At 39.9% G+C, this 23,231-nt stretch overlaps 1 protein-coding gene and 1 long non-coding RNA gene across 4 annotated transcripts in view; one reads left to right on the top strand and one right to left on the bottom strand.

Annotated features, from left to right (window-relative positions):
* LOC145431940 (uncharacterized) overlaps window positions 1–534 on the top strand; it is a 3,730-nt gene extending 3,196 nt beyond the window's left edge. Inside the window, exon 2 of the long non-coding RNA XR_013912269.1 lies at window positions 380–534. This is a non-coding gene — a long non-coding RNA (uncharacterized LOC145431940). The remainder of the gene's footprint in view (window positions 1–379) is intronic.
* ptpn6 (protein tyrosine phosphatase non-receptor type 6) overlaps window positions 1–22,977 on the bottom strand; it is a 23,665-nt gene extending 688 nt beyond the window's left edge. The window contains exons 1-15 of one of the 3 annotated variants that reach the window (XM_026184326.2): window positions 17,403–17,957; window positions 17,008–17,033; window positions 15,460–15,582; window positions 13,862–14,056; window positions 10,473–10,656; window positions 9,135–9,251; window positions 8,728–8,856; window positions 7,243–7,339; window positions 7,050–7,129; window positions 6,775–6,921; window positions 4,651–4,782; window positions 4,386–4,540; window positions 1,737–1,804; window positions 1,453–1,604; window positions 1,090–1,154 (exon numbers count right to left, since the gene is read on the bottom strand). In XM_026184326.2, the coding sequence (XP_026040111.2) occupies window positions 1,090–1,154; window positions 1,453–1,604; window positions 1,737–1,804; window positions 4,386–4,540; window positions 4,651–4,782; window positions 6,775–6,921; window positions 7,050–7,129; window positions 7,243–7,339; window positions 8,728–8,856; window positions 9,135–9,251; window positions 10,473–10,656; window positions 13,862–14,056; window positions 15,460–15,582; window positions 17,008–17,015 (1,652 nt within the window). In that variant the 5' untranslated portion in view covers window positions 17,016–17,033; window positions 17,403–17,957. Of the gene's footprint in view, window positions 1–1,089; window positions 1,155–1,452; window positions 1,605–1,736; window positions 1,805–4,385; window positions 4,541–4,650; window positions 4,783–6,774; window positions 6,922–7,049; window positions 7,130–7,242; window positions 7,340–8,727; window positions 8,857–9,134; window positions 9,252–10,472; window positions 10,657–13,861; window positions 14,057–15,459; window positions 15,583–17,007; window positions 17,086–17,402; window positions 17,958–22,835 lie in introns of those variants that run through there. The other 2 variants (XM_026184325.2, XM_026184324.2) reach the window with 2 other exon arrangements.
* Between the last annotated feature and the right edge of the window lie 254 nt (window positions 22,978–23,231).

Consider the following 23,231-nt stretch of genomic DNA (forward strand, 5'->3'; position numbering starts at 1 on the left):
GTCCTCTTTGCATTAAGTCATCATGATGGCTGAAAGCAGCTTTTAGCAGGATACTTGTGCTTCAAGCTCATAAAGCAGGATGTAGCAAATGTAGGATCCAGTGTTTTTGGAGTTTGACCAAGTGGCCAGTGCAGTAGAGCCAAAAAACTGCACTTTCTCAAACAGCCACTTGGGGCTGGTTTCTAAAGTGTTATGAGGGGCAAAAAGCTCAATGTGAGGCTTCAGAAGAGTGTCTGTGTCCATCTTTTATACACAACCTGTGTTTGACTAATAGTCAGATCAGCTGCTTTGATCTTTAATCGTTCCTTCTTAAACTTGTCTTTGGACCTAACGCTAAAGACCAAATCAGCTGAATTCTACTTTTATTTTCTCTTTACAGGTATTGAGGCGCGCTACTACATCTATGAATCATCTACGAAAAAACAAGATTGTGGAAAGTCTTTTATGGCTCCAGAGAGAGCTCTGAAACCGGCCTGAAAAAAACCCCAACAAATAAAAAGGTCAAAGGTCTACTGATGTCGACTGAAAACTAAACAAGTGTTTCTCTCATTAGTATTTTTACATTGCAGAGATTTTATCTCCATGAGGTTAGCACCTGTCCTTTTTTGCACTACCTACACAGGGAACTACACAATATTTAAATAATGAAATATTTGGGTCGAGCCCTGCCTATTTCTCGATTTCCTCTCTGTATCTTTTCTAACATAATAAAAAAAAAAAGGCCAAAATTGCCACAAAAAATCTTTCAAAAGTAAAATTCTTTCTAATTTCCTCTTGTACTGATGTCCCTTTATTAAATTAAAATGAATCAATCTGTTTTTCTAAGAATATTTAAACACATAAATCTGATTTTAATTGGTTAATTAATTGGTTTAACTGGTTTAAACTAGAGTACGAACTACTCGCCGATAGCTCCCCACGTTAATGAAACAAGACTGTAAATCAGTTCTTCCTCCAGAAACTGCAGACATGAACCCGAAGACGGATCGTGTTTTTAAACAAAAATAGGGTGGCAGTGTGAGATTTAGAGGAACAACGTGAGTGCATTCGGGACACTCGATTCACAATCACACACACAGAGTCACTCACTTTGACACCACTCTGCCCGCTGGTTGGTGTTTGATTTGGAGATTTCCATACTCGGTCTCGGTTTCCTGAGGAAGAGAGAGGCAAAGACGTTTCACAAGTGACTGAGAAAGAATTAGTCAAACAGGGAGTGAGGTCACGTTGCTGGATCAGTCTGCGTGGTCGACTGTTTTCGCGTCTTTGGGTCAACGTTCATCTTTCATGAGGGACTCTGATAACTTATCATTCTGCTGGCATTGAACTGCTCCGCTGTAGTGTTTAAATCAATGATGAAATGAGCCAACACTCATTCACAGCCTCTTTTCTATGTTTCCCAATTTTAAACTATATTTGAGCCACAGTGACTAGATTCTCTGCTCCTCTCACCATTGAGGCGGAGTCTTTGGCCTTGGCGATCTGTATGTACTCAGCCACAGCCAGGTAGATGAATTTGTACTGGGCCTCAGTCTGCACCATACCAGAGCGCTGCTCTCGCACCATCTGAATGTATTTCGCAATGTCAATATCAATGTCCAGACCTGCAATGAAAGGGAAGTGAAAAAAAGGAAGGGGGTGAACGGAGGCACAGCAACAAAGAGTAAAACACGTCGAATGGTTTCATTTTTACTTGACTGATTTATCAAGAACATATTTCTTTACTGTATTGTTACCTAAAGTATCAATGGTCTCGATGATCATGTCAATTACCACGATTGTGCCCGTTCGACCAATACCAGCACTGCAAAAATCACAAAAGAAGCAAAGTTAATCTCACCCACGGAGACAAACAGGTCAGAAATTTGGACCAGAAAAGAAAGCACAAATGGATTAATGATGCAAAGTCCATTAAGTGTTCTAGTAAGCGGCGATACTGAACCAACATGTGCAACAGTAAGATCTCTTCTAAGTGCAATACAAACATCAATAACAATGTGCTTTGAGAAGTACTTACCAACTTCCCAATTTCTTAGTCTGTCACTTTCATGTTTCAGATCATCAAACAGATTTTATTATTAGACAAAGACAACCCAAGTAAACACAAAATGCTGTTTTATTAAGTGGAAAAAAGAGATCCAAACCACCAAGCCCCTTTGTGAAAAACTAGTTTTGCCACCTTTGGCAGCAAAAACTGCAATCAAGCATTTGCAATAACTGTCAATGATTATTTCAGATCGCTGTGGAGGAATTTTGCCCCACTCTTCTCTAGAGAATTGTTTTAATTCAGCCACAGTGGAAGAGGTTTGAGCATGAAACAGTTGTTTAGGTTATGCCAAAGCGTCTTAATCCGATTTAAGTTCAGATTTTAACAAGGCCACTCCAAAACTATTGTTCCTTTCTTGCTTTCTTTTGTTTTTGAGACACTGAGAGGTGGACTTGTTGGTGTGTTTCCAATATTTGTAGTGCTGCATAACCTGACAGCGACTGAGCTTTAGGACACAAACTGATGGCCGGACACACTCTGCTTCAGGATTTTCTGGTAGAGAGCAGAATTCATGGTTCCATCAACTGCAGCAAGTCATGCAGGTCCATCACACTATCAGTACCATGTTTGACTGCTGATATGATGTTCTTTATATTAGTTGCTGTGTAAGTTTGTAACAGGATTCAGCTTTTGTCTCAGTCTGTCCACAGAATATTTCTCCGATTACATTTTCACACAGGCAGCACTGACCTAGAGGCAGTTACACTCACAGCTCAGTGAGATGCCAACAGGCTCGCATTACTCAATCAATACTGGTGCTTACCATGTGCAACACGTGCAACATTTATCATCTAATATCTGGCTTACATACAGCAAAACCCAATGCAAAGCTAAAATTGGTCATAAATCAAAGTAATGCACACCATAATAGTAGTGAACGCTGGGAAGGGACTGGCATAAGAGGACTAAAATCAATGCAAATCTATTCAGTAGTTATTGAGACGTTTCTCCAAGAACCACAAATGTCAGTCTCATGATGCTGCAAGAGAAAAACTCATCTTGTCACAGCACCATTAATGCCAATTATAAACTTCCCGACAAAAACAGGGCACAGATAGCTCAGTAGGTAGAGTGGTCGCTCCATGATGGGAAGGTCAGGGGCTTGAATCCACTTAACAGCTACCCTGAGGTACCCCTGAGCAAGGCGTCGTCCCTACACATTGCTCCCTGGGTGCTAGATTGGTGGCAGCCTGCTGCTTCACTGAGTGAATGGATTAAATGCAGAGAGAAATTTGTCCCCACAGGGATCAATAAAGTATACATTATTATTATGTTGTTTCTGAATCACTAGTCACAAATCTATATTTATTTCTCTGTAAAGAAAAAATACACATGCAACCATTTGTGAATATTTTTTAAGCCATTTTGTTTTTGCAGAGCCTCATGAGAATCATACAATTTTGATCCTGTTACTGGATTACTATATCCAGTGATCTGAACAAATGGCTCATTTGTGACTCATCCACGGCCCTGTGCAGGGGAAAGTGCACAGGATTTTACAACTAAACTTACACTTTTACTAGTTTGAAATATGTAAAACTACAAAAAAACAAACAAACAAGTTGTTTCAAAAAAAAAAAAAGAAGAAAGGCCAGGATGAAGCTTTAAAACAAAATTAAAATCAAGTGTTAAAATCATTTGTTATTAATTATTAATCAGAAAAATATTTTCTAAATCAATAGGTTTGTCTAGGAAATGTCAGAAATGTGGACTTGATGCTATATTATTAGCTGATGAGATAGGCACTCCCAAATAACCAATCTGAGAGTAGGAGAGATTTTAAAAAATTAATTTAAAGTCTTTACTTGTTTTCATTTGAAAATATTCTATATTTATACATTATCAGGCAAAAATCTAAGTGAAGGAAACATCATGCTGTTGCATGCAGAGTCCTGTGTTGGGTAAAGTATTAAATTCTTCATACTTCATTTTTTAAACATGTCTGTATCGTTCAAAAATGCTAACACGGGGATCACATAATCACTTGACCGACATCCAAAATCTCTTTAAGGAAGCACAAGCAGCCTCAGCATCTTTTAAATCACACTGGGAAAATTCCAGTAGGATAAACTGTCAGTAAACTTGAAGCCTTTTGTTTAGTTACTACTAATCTTAATCCAGAAAATGTGCTTGTTTTAATCTTAAACCTCTAAGTATTATCACCTAATTAAGGATTATGAAACCCAGCACTTTGCAAAAAAAAAGAAAAGAAACAGTGTTGCTTTGATATGTCTACTGTATTTAAAATGCAGATGTTTTCCACATCACTTGTTTAAAGTAGAAAGGATTTGAGAAGTGAAATATTCAGTGAAGAGTGTGGGTTGCAGCTGTTAGGTACCTGCAGTGGACGATCATGGGACCGGCGTTAGGAAATTCAGCCTGTTTAGAGTTCACTTGAGTGAGGAAGCCGAGGACACCGCTTGATTCCTGAGGGACGCCGTGATCTGGCCAGCTGAGGTACTGGTAGTGCCACACTTTGCGAACATGTTTTGGCTAAGAATGGGGGGGGGGGGGAAACAAGAAAGGTCAAAACCTGGAGAAATCATTAGGTGTGCAGAGATGAGGAACCACAGTGAGGTGAGAGTTTGGTGTTTGTAGGTCACCTGGTCCAGGGGTGCGATCTCCAGGACTCGGATTTTATAATCACCAGCTTCCCTCTCTAGCTCGCAGCTCACCACGTAGCGGCCCACCTCCTTAGTTGAGTGGAGCTCAGGCCAGTATGGAACGCATTTATTCTGCACAAAAATGAAAAATAACTTCACCTTAAGCGTCACTTCAAAATCAACTAACATCTCAGGCTTTTTAAAAATCATGGTTGTCTTTCCAATTATAGTAAATTTTTTTTTCTGTGCTTCCACTTTTAACTTAAAAGCCATGCAGACAACTATTTAAAGTAGTTTCGCGCTGATCATTGTTTACCAGTCTTCTCTCGAAGGACAAACGAGGGTTACTTTAAGAGGGAAGTAGTCAGATGACGCATGCTTTTGAAGTGTTTTCACACATGAGCATAAATGGACCGTGTCGGGAGACGCAGGTCAGGGTGATGTATGAAGGTGGCTTTTCTCACACATAGCACACAACAGGAAATTGTTGGCTTCAGCCACTTTCTCACGCCCAAGATTTTTTTTTTTTTTTTTGGGGGGGGTAAGGGATAAAACATGGCGACCAATCACACTGTGAATTCACTCAGTAGGTTAAAGGCTTAAGATCAGGGCAGCATGGTAAGTGTGAAAACCACTTACAAATGTTGGATTTAAGTTGTCAGTCGGTTGTCTAGCACCTAACATGCACACAGCAGCTAATATGTGAGAGCTGGATAATCAGTGTATTTTACATCAAAAGCCACATACACATAATGTTAAGTGGCACAGACCAATGAAACTATTACCTCATACTATTAAAAATACCCTCCAAATTTGTCTCTTTTCTTTCAGCTTAATGATACACAATAATTAATTACTTGTAAATAATTGTTTGTTTTAGCTAATTACTTTGGGACATGATAGGCACAGATAAAAGTCCAAAATTTCTCCTTCTTTATAATTTTCACATTACAATCACACTGAACTGTCTGGCCGCTCATTTCCGGCTCTTGGGCCTTATGTTTGACACCTCTACTATAGATCATCAGTTTTACAGGTTCCAGCCAACAACACGCAACAGGTGTGAAACACAAACAAGAATCAGCACACTATAAAAAACTGAAATAAATGTATTAGAGTATAATTAAATGTCTACCAGTCACTTTATTAGGTATATCTGTTCAAACACCTGTAACCCCAAATGCTTTGACCTGATAGGAAGGCAACAGATAAACCTCATTAAAAACCTCATTACAACGCAGGCATGAAGAAGGGCATCTCTGAATCTGTAACATGTTGAACTTTGAAACAGATGGGCTACAGCAGCAGAAGACCACACTGAGTGTTGCTTCTGTCAACTAAGATCAGGAAATTGAGGCTATGATTAGACTGGAAGGCTGGAAAAACTTTGTTTGGTCTGATGAGTCTTAATTTTCTGCTGCATCATTTGGATTGTAGGGTCAGAATTTGATGTAAAAAAAAAACAAAAAAAAAACACGAATCCATGGATCCATCCTGCGTTTTCATCATCAATTCAGACTGATTGGTGGTATAACTGTGTGGGGGACATTTTCTTGTCACACTTTCGCCCCCTTAGTACCAATTCAGCATTCAGCACAAGCTACCTGAGTATTGCTACTGAACATGTCCATCCCTTGACCAGAGTGCAGTGTTCTCAAACTAGTTTCCTAAGATGACAGTAAGCTCTCGGTACTCCAATGGCCTCCACAGTGCTCCGCGTAGAGCACATTTGGGATACAGTGGGACAGGAGATTCACATAATGCAGACAAATCTGCAACAACTGTGTGATGCTTTCATGCCAATGTGGATCAAAATGTCTGAGGATCTAGCACCAATCTATGAAATGAAGACTTAAGGCCATTTTGAAGGCAAAACCCGATGCTCAAATTAAGCGTTTAAGGATGTCCTGATCAGCTCACAAATTTATTCAAAAAGCACAAAAAAAAAACCCCTCAAAACAAAAATGTAAAAGTCCCTAATCTGCTTTTATTTTATTATATTAATTATTCTGATACTTTTCGATAGATTGGTAACATGTCCAGGGTGTACCCTGCCTCCAGCCCAACTGTGACCCTGTATTGGATAAGTGGAAAAAAAGGATGCATGGATGTTGCTATACTGACCCGTCCTTTCTCGACCTCTCTTGTTGTCATCACGATCACGCTGGTCCTCTCTTGCCATACCATCTGCCAGAAATCATTAACTGTTGTTGCTAGACACCCCTGAGTGGCAATGTAAACTTTCTGATCTTCGGATTCCTGCAGTTTGTTCTGCAAACACAGAGCGAATCAATGCACACTCGGAACCAAGAAAGACTTCAAAGCAACAAATATCACAGTTTTCTTCTGTGTCTTTGTCACGCTGTGTTTCTATGAGCTCAGTGGCTTTGGATTCTTACTTTCACATAGTTGCCGTTGATGTAATCTGAACCCACAACATTGGGATCACTGTCCTCCAAGATGACCCTGGTGTCATTGACTTGTGAGAGGAAAAAAGTGGAAAGAAGTTCATTGAGAAACAGTGGGAAAGTTAGCTCTGTGTTGATTTCTTTAATTCAGAGAATAATAATGATAAAATAAAAATGCGCTCACATGGAAGTATGTTCTTGTATCTGTTTTTGCTCTTGTTTTCAGGTCTTTGGCCCTCATCTCTGCTCTTTTTCACCTTTGCCTCCAACTTTTGAAGAGCCTGGCAGGAGAGAGGATGACAGCGTGATGCCTGCTGTGACCTGTGCAGTATGCTCCATATACAAACCAACGCATGTTACAGTTTTATACTAACACGAAATGATAACAACAGCTGTTTTCACAGAAAAATGAGGTCAGCAGAAGGCCTGAACATGTCCTTTCTCACATGTAGCATACAAAAGGACATGTTAATCTAGCCTAGGCTACACCCACTTTGTCAATAATAACCCATTAACTCATGTCCTGTACTGCAGTCCTGGACATGAGTTCATAAATGTATCTACAGGAATTAATGTTTGTCCATTTTTACATTTTTTTTGGATGACCCTTCCTCCCCAAAAGACACAAATCCATCTACGTATGGTGATCTTTATGCACCATCAGTCACATGACTGACATGGGCTGCTTACTAGAGTGACAGCATGCTACAAACAAATGTCTTTTTCCTTGCACAGACAGAAAAGGATTACTTGGAATGGGAATAGTTTTCTTTTCTTTTCCTTTAGTTTCCCATGCGTACTTTGTCACTGGCCTCTTGCATGTTTATTACATTCTTAGTCATTTAAAAATGACTAAGGTTTTTCATACTACACCAATGTAATTAAGTCGTGGCTAAACAATTAACTGACAAAGGTTTCTGTTTTTTCACTATCTAACATAAAAAGTTTTGGGTTTCTAGTGAATTCACAATTAAAAACACGAAAATAGAACATTTTCTGTGAATTAACAAAAAAGTTCTGTTTTATAACTACAGGGACAGTCTGGACATGAGCTACTGCTTTTACACATTCATTTTATCATGTTCAAAAAATTTAATATACTGCTGAAACTGCAATGTTAAAATACCTCATGGATCAAAGTGGGCCGTGTGCGGTCCACGATGATTTCACCACTATAGGAGAAACTTGAAGGATAAGTTTAGTTCTCCAGAAAATCCTTTGAACTGATTTTTCGATTAAAATGTTCTTTTGTAAAAGAATTTCTGACTCTGGTTTTGGAAATTAGTTTACAATCTTTCCATTAAGTATTTACATTTTAATGAAATAATGAAATAAAGCCACGAGGGTTTAAATTTACTAATATTCTTTACCTGGTTTGACAAGTAAATCAACAGAAGTTCAAAATGAATCGATGAAAAGAAAAGAAACACTTAAATGTTCTGCTTGTGTGGTGATCAAAGCTGCAAATGAAGCTTTGAATGCCCCATATTTAGTGTATTCTCCAACCACAAGATGGTAGCATACTGCCTGTACAGTTGTTTAGGCCCCACAAGGAAGTAAAATACCAAAGCCTGATGGCAATTTCTGTTGGTTTATAAAATGCTGATGTGTGGTCTATTTTATGCTAATGCTTTGTGTGAAACAGCAATAAGTTTGGATTAAATCTTACGTCGAATTCCTCCCAGAAGCCCGCCTTGCTCTTCTCTCCCTCGCCATCCTGCTGCTTCTGTGTGGTCTGGTCCAGCTGTTTCACTCTGCTGTCAATATCTGCTGCGTTCACTCTAGTGGAGTAATACGGCTGAGGGAGGGAAGGAAAATTTTATATTAGAGATTAAAGGAAATAAGAAGCCAATGAGCGCGTTACACATCATCATAATTAAGACAAACGCAAACAAGTGAGTAATGTTTCCTATCTGTGGGCTGTGCTGCTCGTCTTTTAAAATAATTTACAAAGAAGACATCCTGCCCTCGTTTTATAAGATTCAAACATGGTTTCATGTGACATTTACCTCAGACATCACTCACACTTTTAGAGTTTCTGGTCTATTGACATAATTTGTCTATAGTTTATCTCACCTGTTTGAGGTAAACCCAGTTTCCAGAGATCTCCTCAATGCCTTTGCGTTTGTAGTGCTCCACCAAGTCTGTCAGCGTGTCAAACATGTCTGAGCCTCCGATGGTATACCTGTCACTCTGCACACACCAATCATGTCAACGACAACAACAACAAAAAAAGTTTCAAAGACGGCCAAGTGAAAACCCACAATTAAAGACAAAGCAAAATTGGAGTTCAGTCAGACAACCCGAGCTTAAAATGTTTAGAGTTTAACATCTAGGCTCCAAACTCTTTCATATTTCAAATATGACACATAAAGTTATGTGTCATAAATATAACACATAAATTGGGAAGTGATGAGTAGATATTGCCCCGAAACCTGCAGGTGGATCCTGGGGCAGTGTTTGACATGTCAAAGGGAGACATGGGAAATTCTGCAGAAATTCTGTGAATAGGTCACCAAATTGAGATGGCCTGTATGGTACAAGACGGTATAAGAGTGTAGAATAGGTGTGTATTAAGGAGCATACACGATTCAATCCAAAGTAAATAAGAAAGGTTTGGGTACAAAAGAGCTGTCAGAGAGCATCCCTCTGTGACATGCACATGCAAACAATATTCAAAGCATGTCTACAAAAATGCGTCAATGCTAGACTGCCCAAAATTCTCAGTTTTACAGTTGCTACAAAGCCGATTTCCTCAGGCAGCGAGCAACCTTCTGCAGCAGCCGACGATTCAGAGCAGTGTGGCCGGCAAACTCGCCTGATCTCTGCCACGTGCTTGTGAAAAGCCCCTTTGTGACCCCACCACTAATCTTATATTAATCTTGTTAACCCCAGCAGTGCACAAAACATGTAACCAATTTAAATGCAGGCCGAGGAGTGTTTTCTGTGAGGTGTGCCGTGGTTAAAAATAACATGCAAAGGCCCTGATAGTGACCAATGGCGGAAAGACACAATCTATGAAAATGAGTCGGCCATGTGAGACGTTTTTGTGAGTATCATTGGCAGTTGTTTGCTGTGGCTGTGTAAACAAAGACTGATATCAGGATAAGGTTGGGTTTCATCTGTTTGTCTATTTCCACTAAAACATGACACTGCTTTTTTTTTTTTTTAAATTTCATCAGTAGCTGAAGTATGAGAAAAAAGTCTTTTATTACATAAGAAGGGGAAATGAGACCTAAAACCTTTTTTCAACGTGAGTTGCACATATACGGGAATGTCCCTCAGTATTTTTGTGATGGGACGCAGTTTCAAGGTCTCTTGTTTCTGTACGTTTACACTAAGACAGTGATAAAGAAAAACAATACCCTGGTTTCATGCATTCGTATTTGCCACTGAAACATGCATGGCACCCACCTGGCACATTATCTTTATGTGCGAGACCCTCTTTCCTCCGCTTTTGCTGATCTCGTCCGTCAGAACAGAGAGGACAAAGTCTCCAGGTTTGGACAGCGACTCTCTGACCAGGAAGGTCCCTGGCTCGTCTTTCACAGAGAGCAGCTTCTCGGCGTTGGACCCTGACAGGTGACCGTGGTACCACCTGAGACACATGCACACTTGTTTAATATTAAAATGGCAACTTGTGTCTCCTGCAGATTTTTGGCTTGTGAGCACTGCAAGATAACTTTGACATTTTAGACACAAAAATAAAAAACAAAAAAAAACCTCCTTCTTACTGCTTTCTACACGTGAGCTAAGAACCGGTAGCGCCATGGGTGCTGCATTAAAGGCATTCAAGCCTGAGCGGTTGTCAGAGAGACACTGATGTGGTTCACTGGGCTGTTATGCGTACCGTACAGTAAAATAGAAATAGAAAGCCACAACAGAATCGGGAGAATTAGAGGAGTTATAAACAGCGAGAGAAAATACACAGATGTTGCCGTTATAGAGCAGGTCAAGTGTATTTTTATGTCCAACACTTACTTCGTGTGTGTGTGTGTGTGTGTCAGTGCATGCTCAGTCAGGCTGGGCTGTGACTTAATTTTAGGCACAGTTCTCGATTTCTTCGTCTAAACTTCCTGCATTGCGGTCGGAAAATTTCTGATGACAGATTTCGTGGCTGAAGAGGACAAAGTATTTATAGACTCCCCCCGGTTTATCATCCACAGATAAGTACGCTTTGTTTTTTTTTTCTTCTTTTTTTGTGTGTTGCAAGTAGTTTTTGCATGCTTTTAATAATTCCCTTCTTTCTTTTTTTCAAGATTTACTTCTTTGCCAAATCACACAGCATGCTTTGACAAAGAAAAATAAATAGAGACTGCACCTGGTGATTTTTATTTAAGGCAGTGTGCAAGAAAAACAGCAAAGACAGAAAAAAAGAGGTCGTTTTGGCTCCGTTTTACAGACGCTGTGCAGCAGAAAACAGCAGCTGTGCGTGTGAGTGGTCAAAATTTTTTTTAGCACAGTTTAAATATGCATGTGTTGTGTGAGGTTGAACATGATAATTGTCCTCAGAGCACTTTTGTCCTTTTTCTAGGAAGCGTTAAGCTTCTAGGTAAATAGGAACTCTCATATAAAGAGGACTGCATCACAATGCAACCTGGTGAGGTAACTGCTCTGCAAAGAGCCGAGAGAGAGTTCGGGTTAGATGAGGAAGATAGCAAGTGAGTGAGCAAGAACATGATGGAGTGTGCAATAGAGGAAGGCAAAGCAGGGTCTGGCCATTGCTTTCAAAAGTGTCAAAACTTAAAGTTTCCAACCGCAGCAACAAAAGGGAAGTTAGACAACCGACAGAGAGAGAAGGACGGGGAGGGAGGGGGGGCACAGGGTAGAGCATCTAGTTTGGGTGAAACACACCATAATACACACATACAGAAAGCAGTGTCCTCCTTGAGTCATAAAAGGAGTCAAAGTGTACAACTTTACCACTACAAGTTGGACATTAACCCACTTTAAGCAGCCTAGAGTCGCACAATGTTTCCAGCTTGGAGGAATATACCGTCAATTAGCCGCCACCTCTAGCAGCAATGTCATAGCGTTCAAAAGCCTGCGCATATAAGCTCTAAGAATATATATATGCAAGCTTTCTGATGTTGTTTTTGTCAAACAATACATAGATTAAGATTTGGATGTGTATAGCAGAAGGGCAGATTGTCCTTTGATGTGAACGCAGACAAAGACGTTAGAAAATCTGTATCATCTGTGGCTATATTTAGCAGACACGTCAGACATCAGCAAGAATGAAATAACGGAAAAAAAGTGTTTTAGGAAGCAGCATGATAACTGCTACAAACTCTGCTACGCGACTAAAATTCCTGCATTTGAAAACACATTTTTAGGTTAAATTTAAAAGCGGTCGTTTTAGTGAAGAACTACTCCTGTTACAGCAATGACTGCAATGCTGATTTGTAACCAAACCACTCAAAACTCAAGCGTTAAAAGGCAGGCTCTTCCTTATGCAGCTTCTCGTAACAAGATCCTCTCCAAACGGTTCGAAATGATATCCTCTATGAGTTCATTCCATCCTAAATAAAAATAAAAATCTTTATTTACATAAACTGTTTCAAATTATTCGTTAATATTTCTCTCAAAAAAATGGCTTTCGTGGACGATAATTGCTGGTTATTTTTTCCACATTCACTTACTTAAACTGCTCTGTTCTGGGAACAAAGATAAACAATGCTTCCGGCACTGCTGCGTAAAGTACTGACAGAATCTCTCGGATACATGGGTGCAAAGGTTAAAAATAAATCTACGCTATCAGAAGAGTCAAAGTCTGATATCACTGCATATTTAAATTCATGCCAGATATTGATTTCCCTTCTTTTTTTTTCTCTCTTTTTTTTTTGGCACCTCTGATTAAAAATAGAAGTAATTTTAGAGGGAATTCTGGTTGACTTTGATCTATTTCTATTAAGAGGAAAAAATAAAACCAGTGTTGCAATAATCTATTTATATGCAACAAACACACCACCTGAATGTTTGATCATCACTGTGCGTGTGATGCATGTCCGGAGCTGGGTTAAAAGTGTTTTTAAATACTTCTGGAGGAAGTAAAATGTTAAGCCGAACTAAAAATCTGAGCTCAAGAGAAGCCCTAGGAGATGATGTTTTTGGAGTCGATCATGGGTGAATACCCCACTTAAAACAGTGTCATGCAGCATTTAAAGCAAAACACGCAGAATATTTGATCATATGTCAGGATTATGGATTATGAATAATCAGGGAGGAAGGATGAGGTAAAATTTTTTGAGTCTTCTTAGTTTTTTGGGGCCCAAAGCCATATCCGATTGTTTTGAGGGAGCTACATTTTTTATATGTAACCTGTGGGGGTTTCTCTGAAGAAATACTTGAATTGCAAATAAAGTTTCCACCTGGAAAAGAATACATGCTGCTCGTATGTAATCCACAAGCTGCGGCAGGGGAGACTGGCGTAGGAATAAAGTCTCGACAGCTCGACAGCGTGGGCACTTGTTTTTACTGACTCATACGGTAAAAGAAAAGTTGCTATTACATATACATTTTTTTTTAAAATTGGCCACAGATCAAAAGTGTTTCCCACAGAGGAAAAGATTAAAGCCGAAAGAAATATTGAAACAACAAATGATGCCTGTTATCCCAACTACAGAGGAAATATACCTGGTCACAGTTGACTATATTTGACTCAACCGCCTAACTAACCACTGTTTTAACTTAACCCGAAAGTGTAGGTGGAGCCAGCGCAGAGAGGCCGGTGACTGTGGGCCACATTAACCGGCTGGGGCTTGAACAGTGAACACAGAGCTGAGACGTAATGATGCACACACCTCTCTGTGGTGGGGTCGGAGCAGTTGAGGGGATATTTGAGCTCGATAACGGTGCCGTCCTTGTCCTGCAGGATGCCGTTCTCTGCCGTGTAGTAATCCACCAGCTCTGACAGCGTGGCAAACTTCTCACCGCCATATAAGTCATAGTAGTCTCCTGTATTTTGGATGCGGATGTGGGTCACCAGCTCACCCACCCTGAGAAGATAAGGCCACACCAACTAACCGTCAGTGTTTTCCTGGCATAAAACTTCCTGTTGACAGTGTGTAATAAAAATTGACCTGCACAACAAATTTTATGTCGTTTTTATCTGTCAAAAAAAAAAAAAGATCAAGGGCGCTCGGCCCACAAATTACTCAACCACAATCTCACAGAGCATTTCACAGATTCTGCAGCCAACAGTGCTGTATAGTACCTGTGTGTGTGTCAGTGCATGCTCAGTCAGGCTGGGCTGTGACTTCACTTTAACACATGGTGTATATATTTTGTATTCTCTGGTTGCCTGAGTAGTAAAGACTTTTCTAGATATATTGTGTTTCCTGTTATCACTTTGGACCAGGAATCTTGCCAAAGTCTTTTTCTTTTTGCATTTAACAAGACTTTGGCTTCAAGAAATAAATACCCTTTAACATCGACTGAATTTAGGCTTGGGACAAAATTTTAAACTGTTATCTTGGCACTGGAGCAACTGGATGTTACCGTTTCGTGTCTATTCAGTGTAAAGGCTCCAATCTGCAAGACGTTTCTAAGATGGAAAAAGAAACCTGTGTAACTAAAATGTGTTTTTAAAATATCCTCCGATGGTGGTTAATGGGTTTAATGTACTTTGACTTGGTAAATGAGAGGAGCTGTGGTTTTGATCACCAACCTTCAACCCAAAAAAGACAAAAGCGCCAAAAGTGGTTTTTTTTTAACGTGTAAAAACTGGACGATGGTTTCTGAAATATAAAAAAGCTACAATTTATTCCATCTTTTTGTCTCTTAAACAACAGATTTTACCCCTCGGATCATCAGTGAACAGATGTTTTATGTCATTTCAGCTTTCAGGATTATGAAACTGACCTACATGGTAGCTTTACTTTAAGACCTGCTTATAGGAAATGACCACTGACACACTGCAAAAGCATCTACAGAAATATTGTCTTTGGAAAAAGTTCTGACATGTGACCTTCACAAGTGTGAGTGTATCACACTTCTACTGCACAGTCACAACATAAGCCAACACTGTGAAACAAGGTTTTGCTACTCAGGATGATTATTTCAGGTATCAGATATATTTATCTGTACTATTTTAACAGGAATAAAATGGTAATTTACAATTCACAGTTTGACTTTGTCACGATCACAAAGTGTGGCGGGTGCTTTCATTTACACCTGCAGTACATGGAGTCCTCAAATATTCAGCATCTCTTTTTGTATTTAAAAAGAAAAAGACAAAAAATAGAGAAATACTTTATATTGTAGGAATTTAGGGATTTAAAGAAGCTGGGAATGCAGGAATCCAATTTTTGCGCTGGGGGTATCTTGAGATGAATCATGCACATCAAGCACGAGCTTTAAAATTCACAAAATCAAACAAAGATTTTGGGTGCTCTATTACCTTACAGACAGGGAGAAATCGCCAACATTTTTCTTACTGGGCCGAGCCAAAAAGCTGCCATGAATGCCTCGAGTCTTGAGTATCTCCTCGGCCTGCAGGCCTGTGATATCTCTGTGGAACCATCTGCATAGACATAAATATAGTGTGTAAAACATAGAAATGCACTCAATGCGAAGCCGCCACAAAAGACTTTACGAGATTAATGTCGTATGCATATTAACACGCAAGTAACTGTGCACAGGATCGCCGCGAGTATAAGGTAAACTGATTAAAAACACACACAAAAAAACGCAAAATAGCTGCACATCCTCACAGAAACTTTGAGGCTGATCTCACCGGTCTACAAAAAGAAAAAGAAAAACTTAGTTCAGCCTTTCGAACACCAATTTTAGCACATCTCTGATCTAATTGCTGCAAACTTCTGTTACTATTTTTTAGATATTTTTAGATTATGCAAATTTTACAGTTAATATGTTATGGTTCACAGTCAAAACGGCAGTTTTTGCTGTGCATGCATATTAATCACGTTTACAGACTTTAATCTTGATCAGAAAATGCAAAATTACTTTTTCCGCTCATTCTCGTTATCATTTACTATTAAACAGGACATAATGACATCTGTTTAAACGTTTCAATAAGGCATTTCAGAATGGAATAAAACAGCAGCAGAAATATTGATACTATGCAGCACATCTGTCCAAATATAACCCACAAATCCACAAACTCTCCGGACCAAAACGGTGTTTGTCATTTGTTTGCTTTAAAGGTGTGATACACGTTGGCTAACACTCTGTGGCTAACCACAAAAAAAATTCAACAGACCTAACGTTGCTTTTTAAAGATTTTATGCACATTAGATTAAAAATGCTTTTTTAAAAAAAAAACAGCAAGAACATTTTGAATGTCGCTGCATCAGGAAAAGTCACCTCACCAGCTCACTGCAAGAGCATGGCACAAAAACGGGCCCCAGAAATGTTGGAGAATCCTAACTTTGGGTTTTTCGCGACAAATACGGTGAACTAGAATTAGTCAAGTTTGAATACATCACTGTCAAAAGGGTAGGGTGTATTCAAGGTTCATAAAACTACACTCACAGATAATTTAAAAAAACCCAACTTGTTTTAAATGATTACATTTTCCATTTTAATCAAGGAAATCTTTAACTTTGGGATGCCAAAAGTGATCTTTATATGGGAATGGGTTGAAAAGGAGAACATCTGTAATACTGTTACCAATACACACTAGTGGCAGCTCATGCAAAGGGAACGTGATACAGAACCACTAAAGAAGGCAAGTGTTGAGGCTAACAGGTGTTTTACTCAAAGCTCTGAACTTAAACATCATCTATGACACATTTTTTAGAACAAACAGACAAGACAAGGCAACCACATGATAGGGGAAGAGAGCAGGACGAGTCGGCAGCTGGAGAACGACACAGGAGGAAGAATGGAAAGAGAGAAGTTGTCTTTACGGCTCGCACAAAACACAAAGAACACGACCAGAGCTGGCTAACAGAGTACTACAGTGTCCAGCGGGGGACTGACTCACCGAACCATGTTGTCTCGTCAACGTTTCTGGGACCAAAGAGAAGAAGAAGAGCGATTGGTGAGCAGGAGCCGCTTGTACCTGTGTCACATGTGTAAACTCAGAAGTATACGTTTCTTCTTTTTTTCAAATCACTAATCTAAGACAAAAACTAGCCTTCCTCACTTCACGGTCGCTTAAACTGAAATTAAGTCTGGTTCATTCGTGTGCGTTTACTCTTTAACTTACTTACTCGACTTCAGACACCGACATTTCCCATCTAATGTTAACCTCTGCATAAGGCCACATTCACAAAACAACCATCAGCCCATGCCATTCTCCTCCATCTACTCTTGCCTCCACCCTCTTCCTACATCCTACTCCCCTCAGTCTCAGTAGGAAAACAGGTAAACACTTACTCTCCTCGGCTTCCTCGGCAAACAAGTGACACTCAACAAGACGTACAGACTGTATACGTCTGCCTCTCCTCCTCTCTGTCGATCTCTCTCGCGCTCCTCTTCCTTCCTTTTTACGTCTCCTTTCACAAAATAGTGAAAGCAAGACAGGAACCAAAATAGCTGACAGGCCGGAATTCCTCCACCAGATAGAGACTTTTTTAGACGACAACCACAACAGCAACCAAAAAAAAAAAAAAACTTGTTACATTTGACAACGGTGTCGTTTTAAGCTATGAACATGTGCCCTCTGGCGCTCCATCGCTTAGTTTTCTGTGCAGACCTCGACAAAAACGGCAGCAGGCGAGATTCAAACGGTTCCATTCGGCAGCGAATCACAAGCCAGAGCGACACACCAGTAATTCCAGCTCAGTTACAGGAATAAAACATCCACCAAATAGGCAGTTTGAGCTTCTCGTGCCAGCGTGAACAAGCCCGCACTTTGTCTCACTAAGCATTTGCAAAGCTTTTCCCCTCTGCCTGCCCACCTGTCTGCAACCACTGTTGACTGTTTGTGCTTTACTTCCAGGTGTGTATATAACACACAAAGGTCAGAGTCACAGATCGCTTCCTCATTCACAGTTTAACCTTCCCCCCTCGGTGTGCAGAAATGTTTATACATAACTGTGTGTGTGTGTGTGTGCGCGCACATGTGCTGCTTTCAGCTGCAAGCGTGAGCGCCTTTCATTATCAGACTACAGAGGCAGAAGCACCAAACCCGAAGCTGAAAACTGGCATTAGGCAAATAATTTAATGCCACATGTTTATCTTTGCTCCATAATTTTCAAGGAGAGGCCAGGTTTCTTGCAATGCAACACAGACACACATAAGAAATGTCTGGCTACTCTGCAAACACATGAAAAAAAAATGTTAAAGAACCACAGATAATCTGAATCTAACTTGCATGTCATATTTACCTATAACAGGCTTGAGAAGGCAAATTTGAATTCAAAATATTTAATTCCTTTTCCCAAGAATATATACCCATGGGCCATGCTGAAGTGTGAAATCAATTCTGACGGTCTTAATTTAAGATCGTTACAGATAAATTTGCAAAGCTGACAGTGAAGCTGTGCTTAAACTCTGGGTGAAAAAAAAAAAGTTAAGACAAAGTGGAAGAAACTGCAACATATAGTTCACCTCACCCCCCCTATAGACACACACACACACACTCTCTCTGTCTTGCGCACGCACACACACACACACACACACACACACACACAGAGCCCTGCAGGTGCTGCTGGTCGTGGTTAACACAAGCTATTGCAGTTTGCATTATTCTGCGCTGAGGTTCTCATGTTTAACAGTTGAAGCTGGCTTCCCCATCTAACATCACAAAGCTTCAGTTCTCAGGCTGGGGGACACAGGCAGAAATGTGCACACACACTTTGTCTTTGTACCGCCTCAGAGTGACAACAAGGATGTTTCCCAGATTTGGTCAGTCTGCTGAGTGTTGCAATGCATCGGTATGTTGCAATGCATCAAACTGTTTCTGTTTAGAGGAATTTACAGTACACGCACTTCTGCTCTGTTCATTAAAGGCCTGAAGAGCGAAGATAATATTAGTGATTGGTGACAGTTATTTTGTTATTTTAGCCTCACAATCACAACTTCTTTGTTTCTAAATGTGAAGAGTTGTTCCTCTCTGTTTTTGTATGTTTCAAACTAAATGCCACCGCTTTGATTGGGGAACAGTCAGGCAGCATTTAGGCTGCATTTCCTACCAATTATTGCTTTGAGCTTTTGCCTTTAGTGCTGCTTTAATTCTTAGTGGCTTAGACTCAACAAGGTTCTGGAAAAATTCCTCAGAGATTTTGGTCCATATTGATCTGACAGCATCACACAGTTGCTGCAGCTTTGTCAGCTGCTCACCCATGATGTGAACCTCTCGTTCCAACACATCCCAAAGGTGCTCTATTGGATTGAGACATGGTGACTGTGGAGGCCATTTGAGTACAGAAAACTCATTGCCACGCTCAAGAAACCAGTTGTGAGCTTTGTGACATGGCACATTATCCTGCTGGAAGCCGACATCAGAAGACGGGCACACTGGTCATAAAGGTCAGCAACAACACTCAGGTAAGCTATGCTGTTCATGCTCACTTGGTATTAAGGGTCCAAAGTGTGCCAAGAATCATCCCTCACATCTTTACACCACAACAGCCACTTTAAATGTTGATACAAAGCACGATGGATCCATGCTATTGTGCTGTTTACACCCAATTCTGACGATATCATCTGAATTTTGCAGCAGACTCATCGCATGAGGCGACATTTTTCTAATATTTCATTGTCATTAACAGTGCATTTAGGTGTAAACTGTGTGAGCAGCACCTGGTTGTAAAGGCCAGAATGCAGTTTTCAAAGTTTCCAAAGCGAACTTTGGTAGATGATGCTTGGTCAATGTGTTGTAGATATGGATGAAAGGTTTCTCATCAGTACCAAGAAAAGCAACACTTTTTAAGCCTCAACAACACAAAGCAGATGGAAAATATCAGCAGGTACTGAAAAGGCTCAGAAAAGAAAAAAGAGAAAAAAAGAGAGAGAAAAAAATTTCATTGTCTGGTTTTTGTGACCCCATGTAAATCATAGCCTCAGTGTCCTGTTCTTAGTTGACAGGAGTGGGAACTGGGTGTGGCCTTCTGCTGCTGTAGCCTATCTGCTTCAAGGTTCAGCATGTTGTGCATTCAGAGATGCTGTTCTGTGGCTGTAATGAGTGGTTATTTGAGCTACTGTTTCTTTTCTGTGAGCTCAAAGCAGTCTGTCCATTCTCTTCTGAACTCTGACATTAACAAGGCTCCACAGAGACGGTTGTGTGGGAAAATCGCAGTTTCTAAAACACTCAGACCAGCCCTCCTGATACCAATAACCAAACCATGGTCAAAGTCAATTAAATCATCTTTCTTCCTCGTTCTGACGCTCAGTTTGAACTTTAGCAGGTCATCTTCACCACATCTACATATAAACCTAATAAACTGAGCTGCTGCATTAAGAATTAATTAGACAGGTTAAGAAAGTGTCTGGTGAGTGTATGCGTAGACCTTTTAATTTCCATATGCGTGTTACCTGATTTACTAAAAAAAAGTACTTAAAAAAAAGGAAAAGAAAATAGGCAAATCCCAATTGGACATCTTCAGATATTTTCCAAGATTTATGAACCAATGTTTATTTTCTATAGGCATTTATTACCCTTTATCTAACCAGGAAGTGATACTCTTGAAATAAAGAATCTCTTTTGTGAGAGTGTCATGCATCCATACAGGCAGGTTAAGGCAGGTTTTTCAATGTAAAGTAGAGAAAACCTGCACGACTATGGTAGAAAATGCAAACTCCATACAGAAGTAATGAAAGCACAAGTGACAGGTAATGGACTAAAGTGAGCAAATGCTTGAATACATTCGATCTGCATTCAGAACTACACTGAATTATGACCCACATTCTCTTCAGCCAAGTCCAGAAGCCTGAGTTCAGTTATAAAGCTACCACACAACATTTAAATCTTGCAACTACAATTCAAGACCCGTTAAATACTCAAGATATTTCTCATATACTCTAACCTTTGCAGATCTGCTTTCAGGTACAATGCACCACAAAGACTGAAGGAAATCCAAACTGTCCTAAAACTACAGACTTTCACTCTCCTCGGGGATCTTGGAGCTTTATTACCTGTTTTTTTTGGTTTGTTTTTTTTGTTCCTCCTGCTCATAATTTCCTGCTGTGTTTACAGTCAAAGAGTCAAACCTTAGATACTGATCTGTATGTGAAGGTTTACGGTACACATCAGCTTTTAGATGTCCCCCACTGATGGAAATCTCAGTAATAAGAAGGCTAACCTGCCACTTTTCATATCCTCCCTGGTGAATTTGATGTCGGTCCACCGAGTTAATGTGATCCGTGAATTAAGGTTTGACTCTCATCATCCAATGGAGCATAAACTGAGTGCCATCAGGACGCTACAACACAGAGCGAACACCATCCCCACAGACGCAGCGGCCAGGGAAGTAGAAGAACATCACATCAAGGAGGCCCTGAGTAAATGTGGTTATCCCAGCTGGACATTTGTCAAAGCTGGGAAGGCGCCTAAAGAAAGCTTCAGCCGATTCAGGAGAGAAGGACAACCGCCGCCTAAGCAAAAACCTGCAGTTATCCCGTATGTGTCAGGAGTATCGGATCAGTTGAGACTCTGTCTCTGTGGCTTTTAAACCTCAAAACACGCTGCGCCAAAAACTGGTCCACCCCAAGGATCAAACAGAGTAACATAGTGTACGCTGTTAAGTGCCGGGAGGATTGCAGGATTTATACATCGGGGAAACCAAACAACCTCAGTGGTCTAATCAGCGGGTGTTGATCAATGGTCACGAGAATTTGCATAATTACGATGAAGGAACTGACCACCCGGCCCATTGTTCCTTCACTGGGCTGGTTTCAGTCATTATGCAAATGAACTGTTTATAAAATGCAGTCAGCTGAGACTGAAGAAGTCACTTGGATGAGTGACAAAACGTTTCTTCCACTGAAAAACGCTACGTGAGATGAACAGAATCAACTTATGGAGTGCCACTGTGATATTTTTAATCATAAATATGCCACCTGCCATTAATTTGTCGACTTCTCCGACAGCTTTTTGTAGTTTTCATAGGACCATGCCCCTTTGCACTGCTTCCAAGCACTTTGCTTTCTATTGTGTGCCTTTCTCTTGTTTTGTGTGTGTGTGTGTATATATATATATATATATATATATATATATATATATATATATATATATCTTCTGTTTGCCATTTATTCCTAATTTATTTATTTTTTTACTATTTGTTTTTGCACCCGCGAGATGGCGTGGAGCACCTATAATTTCGTTGTACATGTACAGTAATAGTAAAGAGCTAATCTATCTATCGACCAATGTAGCAATTTTTTAAACATTGTAATCTCTGACTTTACTGTAACTTTTCACTTATAATTATCACATTTTACTATTCTATTGTGAACTAGCAAGTCTGTTTACGCAAATACTGTTTACGCAATTTATGTACTGTTTCCGCAAATACTCATAAAAATGATGAAAAACTATAATTAATTACATTAGGACAGCTCAGAATATCTGTCATGGATTAGGGGACCCGTATAGCTATAATAACCACAAATAAAGCCATTAAAAAAGCATTCTTGTATAATTTTTTTTTTTTAAAGTCAGTAATTTTATCTGTTAACTCTGCTTGGTCGTTTGAGGGTTAAACATATCCTCCAAAGTCTTCAAAGAGACAAAAGAACAGACAAAGCATAAAAAGTAAAGTAGCAGCAGTAGAAACAGGCAACAACGAAGCTCAATGACAAAAAAAAAAGTATTGCAAAGCAGCAGCAGAAAAAGAAATATTTGTCACATATGCACAAGAAACTTACCCACAAGACATTATGTGGACTCTCCTCTTTGCACTAAGCCTAGATTAGTCTGTACGAGGAAGTGATAGTGGGGTAAATCCCGAAGTCAATATTCCTCCGTCTCGGATCAGAGTAAAACTCACAGAAAGCATCAGGTTACTTTAACATTCTGCTCATGAATTTTGAGCGCAAGTTAAATCCCCTTTTCCTTACACCCAGTCAGGCTCAAGTTTAGCCTTCCTCTCTGGCTCACTCTCTTTCATGATAAGATATCAGGCTTCATTACCGGCCCAGTAACCCTCCCGCCCTGTAATTTACTCCAATTTTCTTAATTAGGATTCTATCTGTGGGAGAAAATGTGCCTGTTCCTGTCCCTTCTTCTTTGCTCTTCCTCTAACAAACTCTTCCATATACAAA

Source organism: Astatotilapia calliptera, chromosome 11 (assembly GCF_964374335.1).
Source record: "Astatotilapia calliptera chromosome 11, fAstCal68.1, whole genome shotgun sequence".
Classification (NCBI taxonomy): domain Eukaryota; kingdom Metazoa; phylum Chordata; class Actinopteri; order Cichliformes; family Cichlidae; genus Astatotilapia; species Astatotilapia calliptera.